This window comes from Erythranthe guttata, chromosome 10 (genome assembly GCF_056151865.1).
Source record: "Erythranthe guttata isolate IM_541 chromosome 10, IM_541, whole genome shotgun sequence".
Taxonomy (NCBI): domain Eukaryota; kingdom Viridiplantae; phylum Streptophyta; class Magnoliopsida; order Lamiales; family Phrymaceae; genus Erythranthe; species Erythranthe guttata.
In genome coordinates this window covers 5,560,810-5,575,605 of record NC_142542.1, presented here as the reverse complement: position 1 = coordinate 5,575,605, position 14,796 = coordinate 5,560,810, and the positions used below count along the sequence as shown (strand labels likewise).

The 14,796-nt window shown below is 32.9% G+C and overlaps 1 protein-coding gene across 7 annotated transcripts; it reads right to left on the bottom strand.

Moving 5' to 3' along the window:
• Positions 1-1,739: 1,739 nt before the first annotated feature.
• On the bottom strand, positions 1,740-7,203 carry LOC105970986 (DENN (AEX-3) domain-containing protein). Of its 7 annotated transcripts, none has more exons than XM_088824812.1 (19): positions 6,842-7,203; positions 6,457-6,701; positions 5,901-6,222; positions 5,455-5,727; positions 5,248-5,307; positions 5,027-5,071; positions 4,716-4,915; positions 4,243-4,596; positions 4,030-4,156; positions 3,738-3,935; positions 3,532-3,621; positions 3,323-3,385; positions 3,164-3,238; positions 3,012-3,062; positions 2,824-2,901; positions 2,509-2,643; positions 2,318-2,425; positions 2,145-2,210; positions 1,740-2,026 (listed from the first exon to the last, which is right to left on the bottom strand). In XM_088824812.1, the coding sequence occupies exons 3-19, from the start codon at positions 6,201-6,203 to the stop codon at positions 1,958-1,960; spliced, it is 2,295 nt and encodes a 764-aa protein (XP_088680938.1). In that variant the 5' UTR covers positions 6,204-6,222; positions 6,457-6,701; positions 6,842-7,203; the 3' UTR covers positions 1,740-1,957. The 7 variants fall into 7 exon arrangements, with proteins under 7 accessions (XP_088680938.1, XP_088680939.1, XP_012851282.2 ...); XM_088824813.1 differs by having other exon boundaries at positions 6,457-6,605; positions 6,842-7,077; XM_012995828.2 differs by lacking the exon at positions 6,457-6,701.
• Between the last annotated feature and the right edge of the window lie 7,593 nt (positions 7,204-14,796).

The following is a 14,796-nucleotide window of genomic DNA, read 5'->3' as shown; positions in this document are numbered from 1 at the left end:
CCAACACCTATACATACACATACATATATATATATATATATATATATATATATATGTATATCTCGGTCTGTATGACTGTATGTATTATATGTGGGGAGTGCTGACACAGCTGCAGTGCTGCAACTATGCTGCCTTTATGGCAGCTCCTGTCTCTGACACATAGCACGGAAATCCATAATTTAAAGGCAGGCCTTACTAGCTAAAATACAAGTATCTTTTTTTTTTTTAATTTAATTTATTTTATTATTTGTTCTTCAGTACTACGTACACAGTGTTACTGTTTCATTTTCTTTTTTATACAAGAGTTTTGGTGTCTGAATTTGACAGTGCCCAGATGCATGAGAAGATTGTACGGTTTTCACTACTTTTTTTTTTTTTTTTTACCGCCAAAACTCATCCTGCGTGCTGCTGCTTTTTACTTTTCTTTTCTGTTTCTCTCTCTCTAACTTTTCACTTCTCAGGTTAAGTAAGTGGTGCACTAACAACGTTATTTTAACTAATTACTAAAACAAGAAAACGTTAGTTGAAAGAGAATCTTGGATTTGATAAGTAGACAAGATCATTCAAGGCAAAACAGGAATATAGTTATACAAATAATCACATTACTCATGACCGTGAATTTAATGTAAAAGCCGCCCAAGTGGGTAATTTTTTTTAATAAATGGTTAAATTACGGGGCACAAGAGCTAATGTTAAATTACGAAAAAATCTCTCGTGTTTGTATAATTACAACAACTGCCATCGATTATGAATTTTCTTATATGTCCATCCTTCCGTTGTTGAATTTAGTGGAATATTCTCCAGTTTGTACCAGTTTGCCATATTCGAGCTCCATATTTTGGAATAAGATGATTATAAGATGTGTTTCTTGACTTGTAAACATCAGATTGTGGTGTATCAAAAATCGTATGTTTGCGCAGGACGAGTTTAAACTAGAGAATGTTTCACGGAATCTAGAAGATTCTGTTGAATTTGACATCATAAGAATGGACGTGCAAGAAAATTCATAGTCGATGGATGATTGTAATTATAAAATATGAGTGGGGTTTCGTAATTTATGTTTACCTTGTACCCTTAATAAGATGAAAACCAAGTTTTCCAATATAATAATCCACAAGAAAATAAAAAAATTACTAGAAATCTCTGCCACCTGCCGCCGCCGAGAGACGGTAGTGGAAGGCGGTTCCGGTAGGTTTGCGGCGGTCATGGAAGAAAATCAAGATACTAATACGTAAAATTTGGCAGAGCATTAAATAGTTGGGTATGCAACAGGGATGGAGGGGACATTTATGAAACATAGCTACTTTGACTGACATAATAACCTAATTAATTGCTTCATTTATTTTTTCTTCTTTTATCAGACATTTTATTTTCAAATTAAAAACCTAAAAATCGTGTTTTCATGGAGCCCGATTATTAAATGTTCATGGTATTCAATTCAAATGCTTTTGACAAAGTACAGTTAAATATCTATAAATTAATATAGTTGGGTAAATTATAGAGTTAATAAATTAATGCGTTTTCACCGAGTCGGAACCGAGAGAAACTATTATTTAATCGAGGTTATTAATTTATCGAGAGGTTCTACTGTATCACTAGTCATCAATAAATGAATTATGTGTTATATAATTCAACAAATATTAAATTAAATGATTTATTTCGACAACTAAACATTGATCTGAAATAAAAAAAATATTATATTACATGTATATTAATATATAATATAACATAATAAATCCTTCAAAATTATGTATTCATTGAGTTTTTTCCCAAGTCCACTTGTCATTGCAATACATTACAAGCTCCCCCAAATTCTATATTTAATTAAACAAGACATCTTTTTCTATACGTAAAAATAAAATATAATCATAAACTATAAATAGATGTGGAAGTTTAGAAGTTACAGAGATTTTGCCTTACCAAAACTCTGTTTGGCTTTCGGGTTTTCGGGTTTACACTATTCCTTCTGGAAGAAAGAGAGAACAAAATCCGTATGTACAGAGAAGAGCTGTGTGTCCACGAAAAGCTGTTTATTCAATTATAAATATATATTAGCAGGCCACATAGTATAATTTTTCAACGTGCGAATTAAAATCGAGATGGAAAATCGACAGCTAATGAAAGCGGGGAAACAAAAATTGCACCTTCATGAAAGGTCGATCCCGACTAGGGAAAGACTCGATGAAACTCTCTTTCAACAGCAGTGATACCTGAAAGAAGATCAATGTATGTATCGTAAGTGATTAATGTAATCAATGATTATATTTTAACGATAAACGAGCGATTTTCATCAAATTATTAAAAAATATAAACGGACCTTGTCATCATTCGATTGGACATTGGTTATTGTATGAGAACGGAGGTTAGAACAAAGGTTATCCAAATAAGACCTTAATACCCCCAAGAAACCTTTGGCGGCTTCAACCTGCAACGGTTACATGTCAATTATAAACGAATACTTTAAAAAAAAAATTGCCCGTTTGATTATAATTAACATATAACGACTACCTGGACATCAGTACATTCATAAACGGGCCGTTTTTTCCCTAAATAACTTTCGCCGACCAGCTTTGCATGGTAAGGGCTAAGGGAAGAATATAGTTCTTTATGTTGAGGTAGCTGTGGTATTGTTGGTGTTTTCACCTGTTCACACCGATAAATATACACAACAAACGGTTGTTTTATAATGTTTTATAATCTTTTAGTCTTGACGTAAAATTAAATAAATTAAATAAAGATATTATAGCATTTGTTTCTACATGCAGAAACGAAAAAGTCCCATGCGGACAATCTCGAATTAGCGTTATATTTTTATTTTTTTACCTGGTTTCGATTTGCGTCTACTAAAATGGCATTTGTTAACTTCGCCTGTACGTCAGTAGTCTTGTTCCTTACACCTACCTTCTCGGAGACAAACATAAATAAGTGAAATAATGTAAAAGAAAATTAGATAGTTAAATGAATTAATTAATGATATAAATGAATTTCTTTTTTTTAAAGGAAAAACTCACTATGTATGGGACAGGGGCATCGAGAAAGTCGAGCATGTCATTTGGCAAGACCTGCAAATGGAAATACATGAAATATCTTCGATAAAATAAAAAAAGTTAAATAATTTCTTGTAAAATATCGCACCAAAAAATTATATATAACAGGAACTTACCGGCATTAACAAGCTCTGCCATTGATAAGGCCGAATCAGGGGTATAATCGACAAAACCAAAGCAGACAAAATACCCTGCACAAGAAACCAATAGTAGAACTAGTATCAAAACTCGGTTCTTTGTCCAGTATCCCCACTAATTGTGCAGTCGACACGTACCAGATTTGAACAAACGACTAAAATTTGTTTCTCCAGTAGGGCACCTGCAAATAATGTCAACACCTGCAAAAATAAAATAAAAAAACAATTGCGGTAAATACTTTGTTTCGTGGAAGCGGATAAGGACTCGGCAATAAATAATAACAAAAATGGCAACCGATAGACGAAAATAGAAATACTATTAATTAATTAATAGATGGTCGACTTACATGCTCCAGTCGGAGGGACCCACATAGGCAAGCAACAGCCCATACGGATAAAGCAGCCGCCTCTTCCTCCACCATTAGTGCACTGTGGACCTATAATGAGTCACGAATGTTAGTCATAAATACTGGAGAACCGCATTTAATATATCGTTCTATATTAATAAATAAAAAGATCCCCATTCTTTAATTCAGCAAAAGGATGAAATAACCTCGGCTAATTCCAAACTTGTGTTGCAAGATCTCAAATCAATGGTCGAACCACCGACGCGTAAAACCGTTTCGTCGGGTCTATGATACTCTAGAGGGTGCAGGTGGTCCAAAGGATGGAACTTAATTGTCGAACCACGTTTTGGGCAACATAATTGGTAATATTCGCAAATTATTTGCAACGATCCATGATTGTTCGCCTGTAAAAAATTTGGGAAACCCGATTCAGGCATATAAATCGCATGACAGGGAAAAAAATAAAAAAAATGCATCTACACTTTCGGAAATTCCAACCTTTGCCCACTCGAGAATGTCACTTTGTTCACTGAACATATCTCGACCAGAGAATGATGCCTCTTGTGTTTCCGCTTCGTCAAAATCGCTTCGGCAATGCCTATCCTCACTCGACGAACCTTGAAAACTGCATTAAGAGATAAAGACGCGTTTTTTTTTAATTGACCGTAATTATAAAAAAGGTGTGAAATAATGTATCATAAATGCTAATACCTTCGTAATGGTAAAAGAGCATTTGGTGAAGGACTATCTTCTTTCGAAGAAGGTAGTTCAGGATCGAGTGGGACAACATTGCCATTTATTCCTTTCTTCGAGTAGCTGCTTCGATATAAATTTTGAAGCTCGAACTGGGACATATTATCTGTCAAGCTATCTGATATACAACCAGTCGTACTTGATTGAGTAGCTTCAACTGTTTCGTTTTGCAATTTGACTACTCCATTTTCCGGTGATAAAATATCAGTTTTTTCTTCCGATGTTTCAACCATATCACAGCCTAAAGGCGAATCGAAATCCATATTACTTATCTGCTTCGTTAGCCTCTCCAACCTCTCTTCGGTAAAGAGGCTACAACCGAAAACAAATGGTGAAACAAATACATAATTACGATCGTTTGAGATAAAAACAAATATCCAAATGGTAAGAATTAAATTTAGCGTAGTGTAGATAGTTAGTTATTCACGGACCTATTTAAGACACCAAAATGCAGCTCAAAAAACGGAAGCCTGGAAAGAATGCAATAGCAACGGCGGGTGGTTAAAATATGGCGACTTAGACTCGACCGAATCGGTGGCCCATCTGAGATAGTAGAGATTAACTCCGATGGTTTTTGTATCATTTCTTCGACCAAAACACAGCAACCATAAAGACTTGAAGCATCCGCCACCTGGATGCAGAAAATAAAATTCAAAAATATAACTCCGAGAGAGCGAGAGAAACTTAGTTTTTTTATACATAAAGAAGTAGGTTATAAAAAATGGGACATTTTTTAGCATACCTGCAGCCGGAAGACAAAGGAGAGATCACTTTGTTTGAGATGCTCCTGTAAATATAGCAACAAAATGAGATCGACTACGAGTTTTATAATTCAACACCGCCCCTACTTTACCTTTTAGAGTCAAATTAATGAAGGAACGTGATTTTATACTATTTCGTTTAGAAAACTTAGTTTGCAACTAACGAACCATAACTCAAGTACAAAGCAAGACCTTCAAATACCTGCCCGAGGAGTATCTCGTTCAATTCGCTCATCGATGGGGTTTTTTCAACAGCATTCACCTGTAATCAGGAGTCAATTCTAAGAAAGCTTGTACTAATAATAATAATTATTAAATTAAAAAACTTAAAAATACCACCGACTATTCATTAGGAGGATAAACCAGACAAATGCACAAGTTGGACAGAGTAAATTTCACGTCAACCCACCTCTACTCCGGCAGGAAAGCAGAACGAGAGAAGATCCTTGTATTTCAGTGGCAGCTGTTTCTCCGGTGGGTAAACAAACAAGACTTGAGGCTCAAGGTTAGGCTCCACACGAGACTGGTGCTGACCGCCGAGCGCATTTCGAAATCGACCCGAACCTTCAAATTTTCTAGCAAAGTACAGATTTTGAAGTGCTTGTACGTCAGAATTCGGAGGAAGACCCAAAACGACCATGCTTTCAAACAGTTTCGATGGCTCCTTCCAGACTCTGTGATCCTGCAAACTTTATTAAGATAAAACGATACACGAAAAAAAAAACTCAAGAAACATAATCCATCGTAATAGGCTAATAGCATCAATCCTAATATTTACGTATGCGTTTCTTGATTTTCGGATCTTTTTACATAATAGATTGTAATGAGTAACAACAAAACGAGAGCAGGACCTACCAGCAACTGCAGTTGAAAATTAGCCCACTGTCGTTTTTGGCTGGTTAGTATTTCCGGGTTGTAAGACCCGATTTTCACTTGTGGAGGACTGGATAAGCCCTTTAATATTTTTGAAACTTGGTGCTGAAGTCTTCGAATCTGTCCACCGCTTTCATCGTTCGACGAATATACCACAGAGGGCCGAGGCGAACGAACAGCGGCAGCTGCTGCAGCGACAGCTCGAGCAACGTCTTCGGTTGTTTGTGTGAAGAACGACGCGCTCCAACTAGGGCTACTTGTTTCTTCCTCTTTATCTTTATCCATCTCTTAAAACTCCTAGCTCCTTCAAAAACAACGCATACGTACTTTAATCTCGCGATTAAAAATAAGGGGGGATCAAAATTTGCAGCATTGTAGATAATTCGGTTCCAATCAAGAACAATTTCGTCCTTTGTAAATTATCCAATCTTATTACACCCCCCCCCCCCCCCCCCCCCCCCGTTTCACCACCATCTGCCTTGTACAAAAATACGACAACAAATTACCTAAAACTGAAGATTAGAGAAACAACACTTACTGATAATCACGTGAATTTATATTAATATAAATAGATTTTTTTGAGCTTGGGAGAAAGACCACAACTTCCAAAAAACACCGTAACTTCCAAACAGTAATTTTCTTCAATTCAACAAGATCACAATTGATTTTTTATCTCAGGTGCGCCAACTGTCAAAATTAAACACCAACCGATTTGAGAATTGAGCATGAGCCTCCAGCTTAAAACTACCCATCAAAAATTAAGATCAAAATCACCCCGGCAACCTAAAATGGCATAAAATTCCCAAGTCAAAAAGAAAAATTGATGGACGCAAAAAGAGCAGGAATTAAAACAATCATACGATACGAAACGAACAGATGCAAAAACAAATCGATTAAGAAAAAAGGGTGCCAGAAAAATTCACCTTTATCATTAACGGTGCATTTTTTTCCGAGAGAGATGTGATTAAAAAAAAAAACCCCAATATATGCTGCGCGTATGGGTCTGAAGTGGGGAGAGAGAAAGTTGCAGAGAGGGTTCAAGCGGCCATAGCAGAGATGGAGAGAGAGAGAGAGAGAGAGAGAAACCTGTTGATTTTTCAATTAAATTAGGATGAAAAAAATGAAGAAGAAAAGTAAGAAAAGAAACCCCCAAAAACACAAGAAGCAGAGAGTGGTAAGAGATATTTTTTAATTACGAACCCACTTTCCATATAAATTAATTATTTAATCACCCTTTAATTAATTATTTAATAGTGCTTCTTGTTTTTTTGTAATAAAAAGAGACAGAAATTAATAATTAAAAATATTAATATAAATAAGGAGTAGGGGCGTGGGGGTGGGGCCAGGTGGGGGGGTGACTGATGAATTATGTAGTATGAAAAAGTCCAAAGAGGGGGGGCCATAATCGAGTAAGGGCGTGTTTGGTTGGAGCAAGTGCTTTTCGCCATTATGCTAATTTTTTTTACTAACTTGCTGTAATACTTTTTGCATTAGATTAATTTCTCTACGAAATAAAACCCAATTAGTAGTTCTTAGGGTTTCCCATTACCAAGATAAACTTGCCTCGAAAATCTATCAAATCATTTAATTTGTGGTAATAAAGGAATTGTTTCAACAAACATACCTTTAAGAATATGTTGAGCAATACGAGGGTTAATAAAAATTTATTAATTTAGCAAAATATTAAATTATTTAACTACTAATTTAGTAAGTTCTTATCGAAAATTTATTATTTAAGCAAGGTTGTTAATTTATCATATTTGAATCATATTTTACGAATTTATGTATTTCAATGCAATGTCTACAACACCCTGAAAAATTTTAGTGGAGAAAATGATGCTCGATATATATTAAATATATTTTCAAATACACGTTCTCTTAAAATAAGCAGTTTGTGTAGGCTATAATTTGTAAAGCACACGTGACTCTACTTCTTCTATTTAAGTTGATTTTCCAACAAATTTACTATTAGAGTATATTATATTATTAGATATTATGACTCTATTATGATTCGGTTACCTAGATTAGTTAGTGTTTAGTTACCTAGTCAAACTCTATTACCTCGCATTATTTCTCTATATATATTTCATGTAAATCAACCCATAACATAATGGGGGTTTCGATTATATTGCGTATTATTATTTCTCTCATTCTCCAATTCTCTATTCTTCCTATATTTACAAACACTCCAACTTCTAGAAATAAGTACTTAAATAAGCTTTGCAAATATCAACTTAGAGGGTGTTTGACTAAGCTTATTTTAAACAGCTGATAAGCTCTTACGTCTGATAAGATGTTTTAAGAGCTGATAAGCTGTTACATCTTATTTTTATGATTAATTTTTAGAGTGTTTGTATAATGAGCTTATTTTCTATTTTTGCTCATTAAAATATCTTAAATAAAAAGGTGGGGTAGAGGTACTTATTTAAAAAGATCTTATTTGCTCTCCAACAGCTTATTTTAAAATTAAAAATTAAGATCTTTTTCTAAAAAATTACCAAACACTTTAGAAAAACTTATAGCTCTAAAACATCTTATAAGCTTCTTTTAACATCTTATAAGCTTAGCCAAACACCCTCTTAATCAAAAGCTTTTTCCTCATCCTTCTTATTAGTTCTCGGTTTGGTGGAGCCAGTTGACCAATTGGTCAAAGGTAGTTAACTGTAATATTTAATACTGTTGATAAAAATAGATGTTGTTTGGTAATAGATGGAATCGAATCTGAGGTATTAAATAAAAGGTAAAATTTGACAAAACCCCCTCATTACACAAGTGTAGTTACAACAGGCCCAAATTTATTTCACATTTTTAAGATAAATCCAAAACAATTTTTATTACCAAAAAATAATTAATTATCACCATTATACCCCTTATTATTTTCTATCTAAATCTTCTGGCATACATATATATATATATATATATATATATATATATATATATATATATATATATATATATATATATATATATATATATATATATATATATATATATATGAGCGCAAAGATCAAGACGGAGGATTAAATTTCCACCATTATTTTGTTGAATAAAATGCTGATAGTATTACTTCAATAACATTTGTAAAGATACATAATCATAATTCATCAAATTCCACTTTCTCTCACACTCTCTCTCGCGCGCGCGCACACACACAGACTATAATAGCAATTATTTCACTCATTTCATTCTTGACAATCTACGTATTAATCCAATTAGCGGTTTTCATTTCATTAATTACAGAGTGGTTTTCATTAATTACATATTGGTTTTCGTTAATTGATAAGTTTTTAGTGAATTTTTGTAATGATACTTGTTAATTACATAGTGGTTTTCATTAATTATTGAGTGATTTTTGTTAATTGATAGATTTTTAGTGAATTTTTGTAATAAAATTTGCTAATTATATAGTGATTTTCGTTAATTTACAGAGTGGTTTTCATTAATTATAGAGTGGTTTTCAAGTACATTAAGATTTTCGATAAATTTATAATGGATTTTCGTAACAGAGTGCTATAATCAAATAGTGGTTTTTAGTAAATTTATAGTGGATTTCAATTTGTTAAAAATTTTTTTTTTTATAAATTTAACTTTAAAAAAGAGATGTATATATAAACCATTTAAAAATAGAAAAAAATGATAAAAAAAAAAAAAGAAAACCCAATTAATTAATTAATTAAGGAAAGGAATGATAAAACTTAAACATAAAAAAAGAAAACCCAATTAACGAATTAATTAATGAAACGAGAAAGTGGCGTGATACAAGAGAGAATAGGGGAATGGTGGGGAGAAAATATGGGGATTTGCATATCTACCAAAAAAATGATGGATTTTCAAAATAATATAATATGTTACTCAAAAAAAAAAAATATAATATGGAAATTTTCAATAATATTAAATAGGGGCATTTTGGATAATTCGAGCCAATTGGATTTATAACAAATATCAATTAAAAAAATTGGATTTATCAAGAAGTCAAAATTCAATGAAGGGTGTTTGGCAAATAGCCCCTAAATAAAATTAATTAAAAAGTTAACGTGTTAAAAAGTTTGCTTACCGGCGGAAGTGGATTTTTCATGTACCACATTGTAATTCTCAGTTGACTAATGGTATACATTTTTCTTATCTAATAATATTGAAATAAACGAATTAATTCGTTTGACATTTTTTAATCTATTTAAAAAAGGGTTTATTAGGGATAACCCCCTTGTTCATATTTTCTAATGAGGTAGATCCAATTAATTTTTTCCTTTTTGAGATACACCCAAATTTGCCAACTTGGCAAAATATATTATGTAATTTCCCTTTAATACCCCTTTTTTATTTTGTTTTATTTTTGAACGGTATTTACTTCCTTAACTACGTGATATGAGATTGCTGATACGTTGCCTAAAATCACGGAATAAAATTACGTGAGTATATTGGCGGTTTCTATCAAATCTTGTACAACCGGTTTTGAAGAATTTATCCAGCGTTTCATCGTTTTCCATCGGATTTGAAGATAGGTTCGGATTTCATCGTTTTCATCGTTTTTCATCATTTTCCATCGTTTTCATCGTTTTCAATCGGGTTCGGATTTGAACCGGTTTTGAAGAATTTATCCAGCGTTTCATCGTTTTTCATCGTTTTCCATCGTTTTTTCACCGGCGTGGAAATAGGTTCGGATTTGAGCGTTCATCGTTGTCCGTTAGAAGAGGATGATGTTTGTTTGGAAGAGGATTGACAGAGTTAGAAGAGGATGGTTCACGCAGATCGGACCAGAGTTGTTTTATATGAGCTTCGTAGTTGGTTTATGCAATAATCGGAATAATTGTCCGCTGTGGTCGAGTTCATGTTTTTTATCCCGATCGATAGTTGGTTTATTTATTTATAACAGCCGATTTAAGTGTGTTGGGTAGTACATTAAAATATAGTTCGTAGTCTTTTTTAATTTAGCGTATGGATTTTGCATTTTAAGTTTATTTTTGATGATATTAATGTATTGTCATTCAAATGTATTTGCAGTCTATTGAATCATTTTTTTGTATTCTGCATTTTTAATTTTGTTTCATGATTTTAGGTTTTTTCGATGGCGAATTTCGTACGGATTTTGTTGAGGTTTGGTGGGTTGGTTGCTATAAAGAGGTGTTTACGATGTAATGGCTCGGTAACTTCGGTTAAGTGTTAAACCGTTGTAATACAGTAGTATACTATTATGAATACCGCATGATACTACCATTATCATTTTATTATACTATTATGAGATTATTAATGTACTAGAGTTTTTTAACTCGACATATTGGTTTGATTGTGTTATGATGTGTTTTATGTATTTTATCAAAACCCTAGATTGAAATTATGAGATTATTAATGTACTATTTTATTGGTTATGTTGGAATACTTTACGTTGGTGTTGTTCTCAATGTTCTTGTCATTTCAGTGGTATATTGTTTGTAACACAATTTCATATCACTACTATAACCGTAATATACTATCATAGCAGATTAATGTACTATATTGAAATTATTAATATACTATGTGGTTGAATAATACGGGATCCATAGTCGATTAACGAGATCCATAGTCGAATTAGATCAATAAGATAGTCTATTACACGATATAAGGAAAATTACCCTAATTGATTAGTATTTCAAACAAACATATTATTCAGTTTCCATATATATTATTATTTTTTCATATATATTATTATTTACCCTAATCGTTTTCATATAATAAGGAAGATTACCCTAATTGATTAGTATTTCAAACAAACATATTATTCAGTTTCCATATATATTATTATTTTTTCCAATAGTCAATTAACTAAACCCATAGTCGAATTAGATACATGGGATAGTCTATTAAAAGATATGAGATAGTCTATTAATTTTAAAACACAAATCCGCCGCCGTCACTTCTCAAATCTAGGGTTTTGATGATTCTTCGGCCCATAGTCGATTAACGAGATCCATAGTAAAATTATACCAGTGGGATAGTCTATTAAATGATATGGGATAGTATATTAATACAGATGTAATTCGACTATGCATCTCATTAATCAACTATGGGCCGAGAAATTATCAAAACCCTAGATTTGAGTAATCCTAGATTTGAGTAACCCTAGATTGGAGCAGTGACGGTGACGACGGCCAACGACGATATCACTTCTGGTGGATGTCCTGCTCATCAATTGTTGCAATATCACTGATTTAATGCTCGAATTCGGTATGCGATTATAACAGATCTGCAATTACACAAACGTGATAGTCGATTTAGCCAAAACATATCAACAAATCGATGGATGATAGCGATTCAGCGAGTGGCGACGACGTACCTACGGAGGCTTGGTCGGAGTGCAGAAAAATCGCCGATCCACGGCCGTGCAAATTTCTGGTTTTGGGAGGTTTTGCAGTTTTTTTGATAGTGGGTTTGTGGTGATAGTGTTTTAACGGGAAAATAGGGAGAGATTTGATATTATTTCAAAAGGTAAAGTAACGGGATTTGTGGGATTTGATTGAGGGTAATTATGTAATATAGAAAAATTTGGGTTTTTATCAAAATGACAAATTTAAGTTTGGGTCTACCCCTATTATTTGAATGTTTAAGGGGGTTATATCTAATTGACCATTTAAAAAAATATATCTAATTGAGGTTATTTCCATGCCAAGGTTATTTTTTGTCAAGTATGGAAGAGAAAAGTGTGTAGATAGTTGACTATTTGGAGTTAGCCACCTCTTTTGAAAATTCAACTTAATTGTTTCAAGTAATTAAGTTTATTTTGGTAAGATACCAAAAATATTCTTAAACATTGGAAGTGTTTGACTAAGCTTATAAGCTATTTAAAAGAATTTATAATAAGTAATTTAGATATATTAAGAAACCATGTTAGATTGCATTTGCATGTTTAAATCGCAAGAAAATATTAAACTGTGGAATAAATTTCCTTAATTGCTTGATCATGTTTTATTAAAAATTGCAATTTGTTTTTTTTTTTCGGTAACCAAGGAATTCGTAGTCAACCATATATGTGTACTGGATATACTTTCATTTTCGTATAATAGCTTGAAAACCATACAAGAGACGTAAACCACATTCACTTCAGTTAACTGACATAAGTTCACTTGCACCAACCACTAGTTCATCCGTTGTTTTACAAATAATTAATTACCCCATTCATAGTGTGAGTGCTCTCGATTAATTTTGTGCCCGCTTCAGTTTGGTAGGACTATAAAATATTAATTATAGTCCAAATAAATAAAAGAACTTAAATTAATGGTAAAATATATACTGGAGACAAAAATTCAATAATATAATGTTTTGAATAATAATGAATTGTCGTCATGTAAATAATACACTAAAATGGGACCATGCCTTGTCACAAAAAGGAAGGACAAAGTCATTGTGAAAACTGCTAACAATCAATTAGATGAAGAATATTATACTTTGATTCCAAATTAGCCTGGCATGATGTGGTTTGTTGCTTTGCCACAATCTTGTCCGTTGATTTATGTGGTTCAAGATCACGTTTTTCAGTGCTCCGTTCGGTTGGGGAGATTAATTATTATTAATTAAATAATTTGACGTTGTTTCTGATGTTTGGTAGAATCAATAATTTTTTGAGTTGATCATTTTAGAGAGTTTTTTTTAGGGGCGAGCAAGTCGGACCCATCAACCCGCTACACCCGTCAAACCCGTGAAAAACCGTCCCGTTGGGACCGGACGGATAGATCCATCCATAGGATTGGGTCCTAAAATGGTGAAGAACCGTGGGTTTGGGTCTTAGACGGGTTCAATTTTTTTTAATACCCGTGAAACCCGTCCCGCCCCACCATACAAAACGACGTCGTTTTGTTTACATTATATAGTATAATAAATTAATAATATTAATGAATAAATAAAGTATCTCTAGTGTATCAAATACATAAATCAACTAAACTATAATTGTGGAAGTAATAGCTATAAAGATTATGAAAATCTCTAAGAAAATGTAGGAAAAAAACATATATATACAACGGTCAACACACGGCAGAAAAAAAAAGGAAGAAAATGGTGTCGAATGGAGATGAATAGCGTTGGTTATGCTTGAAAAAACTATATTTATTTTATTTAAATTTTGTCTTTTAAGTTATGAATTAGTTATTTTTAGTTTTATATTAATTTTTATTTACTCTTGACATTTACATTATTTATGTTTGGTTTCAATTTAAAATTTTAGGTTATTCATTTTAGTTTCTAATTATTCTCCCGTAAAACTTATAAATTATATATAAAAAAAAAATAGTTTAGACGATAACGGGTTTCGACCCGTAAAGGTTGGGTCCTACTACAAACCCGACATGGACCCGCCTATCATAAACCCGTTAAAAACCCACAAGTTCGGTTCTTCAAAATCAAGAACCGTTGTTTGACGGGACGAGGGCGGGTTTTGATAGAACCCGCGGGTTTATGGCCCGCGCACACCCCTAGTTTTTTTTATTGGGCCTTCCGAGATTCAATAGAACAATTGGATATTTATTCTACTATTTAATCTTACTTTGACTAATTATATCTTTGACCAACCAAACGAGGACTTAGATAAGGAAATTATATTTCTCACCTAAGGCCCAATCAATTCGGACAAAAGTAGGCAGCTTGTAGTCCATGTTCATGAAGCCCTCTGGACACACCAAAATGGGCTGCCCAATACTAAAAGCAGCTTTCTTAATTGGCCATGCAAAATTATTAGCCTCGTATTTTTTAAATAATAAGTATGAATATGATCATATTCATATTATAGGTAATTCTTAATTTCTGTGTTACCAAACAAGGTTGGTTCGATGCTACGTCCGATGAATTATATTGCTTATATTCTATCAGGTGGATATACATATTTTACGCACATTCACACATACATATATATACT

Bases quoted from the DNA above. Each gene is read 5' to 3' on its own strand.
- LOC105970986 (XM_088824812.1), bottom strand. From the start codon at position 6,203: ATGGATAAAGATAAAGAGGAAGAAACAAGTAGCCCTAGTTGGAGCGCG. The intron at 4,916-5,026 runs GTATGCTAAAAA...TTCTGCATCCAG, and splicing joins CCTTTGTCTTCCGGCTGCAG to GTGGCGGATGCTTCAAGTCT. The intron at 3,063-3,163 runs GTAAGTTCCTGT...TTCCATTTGCAG, and splicing joins GGCAGAGCTTGTTAATGCCG to GTCTTGCCAAATGACATGCT.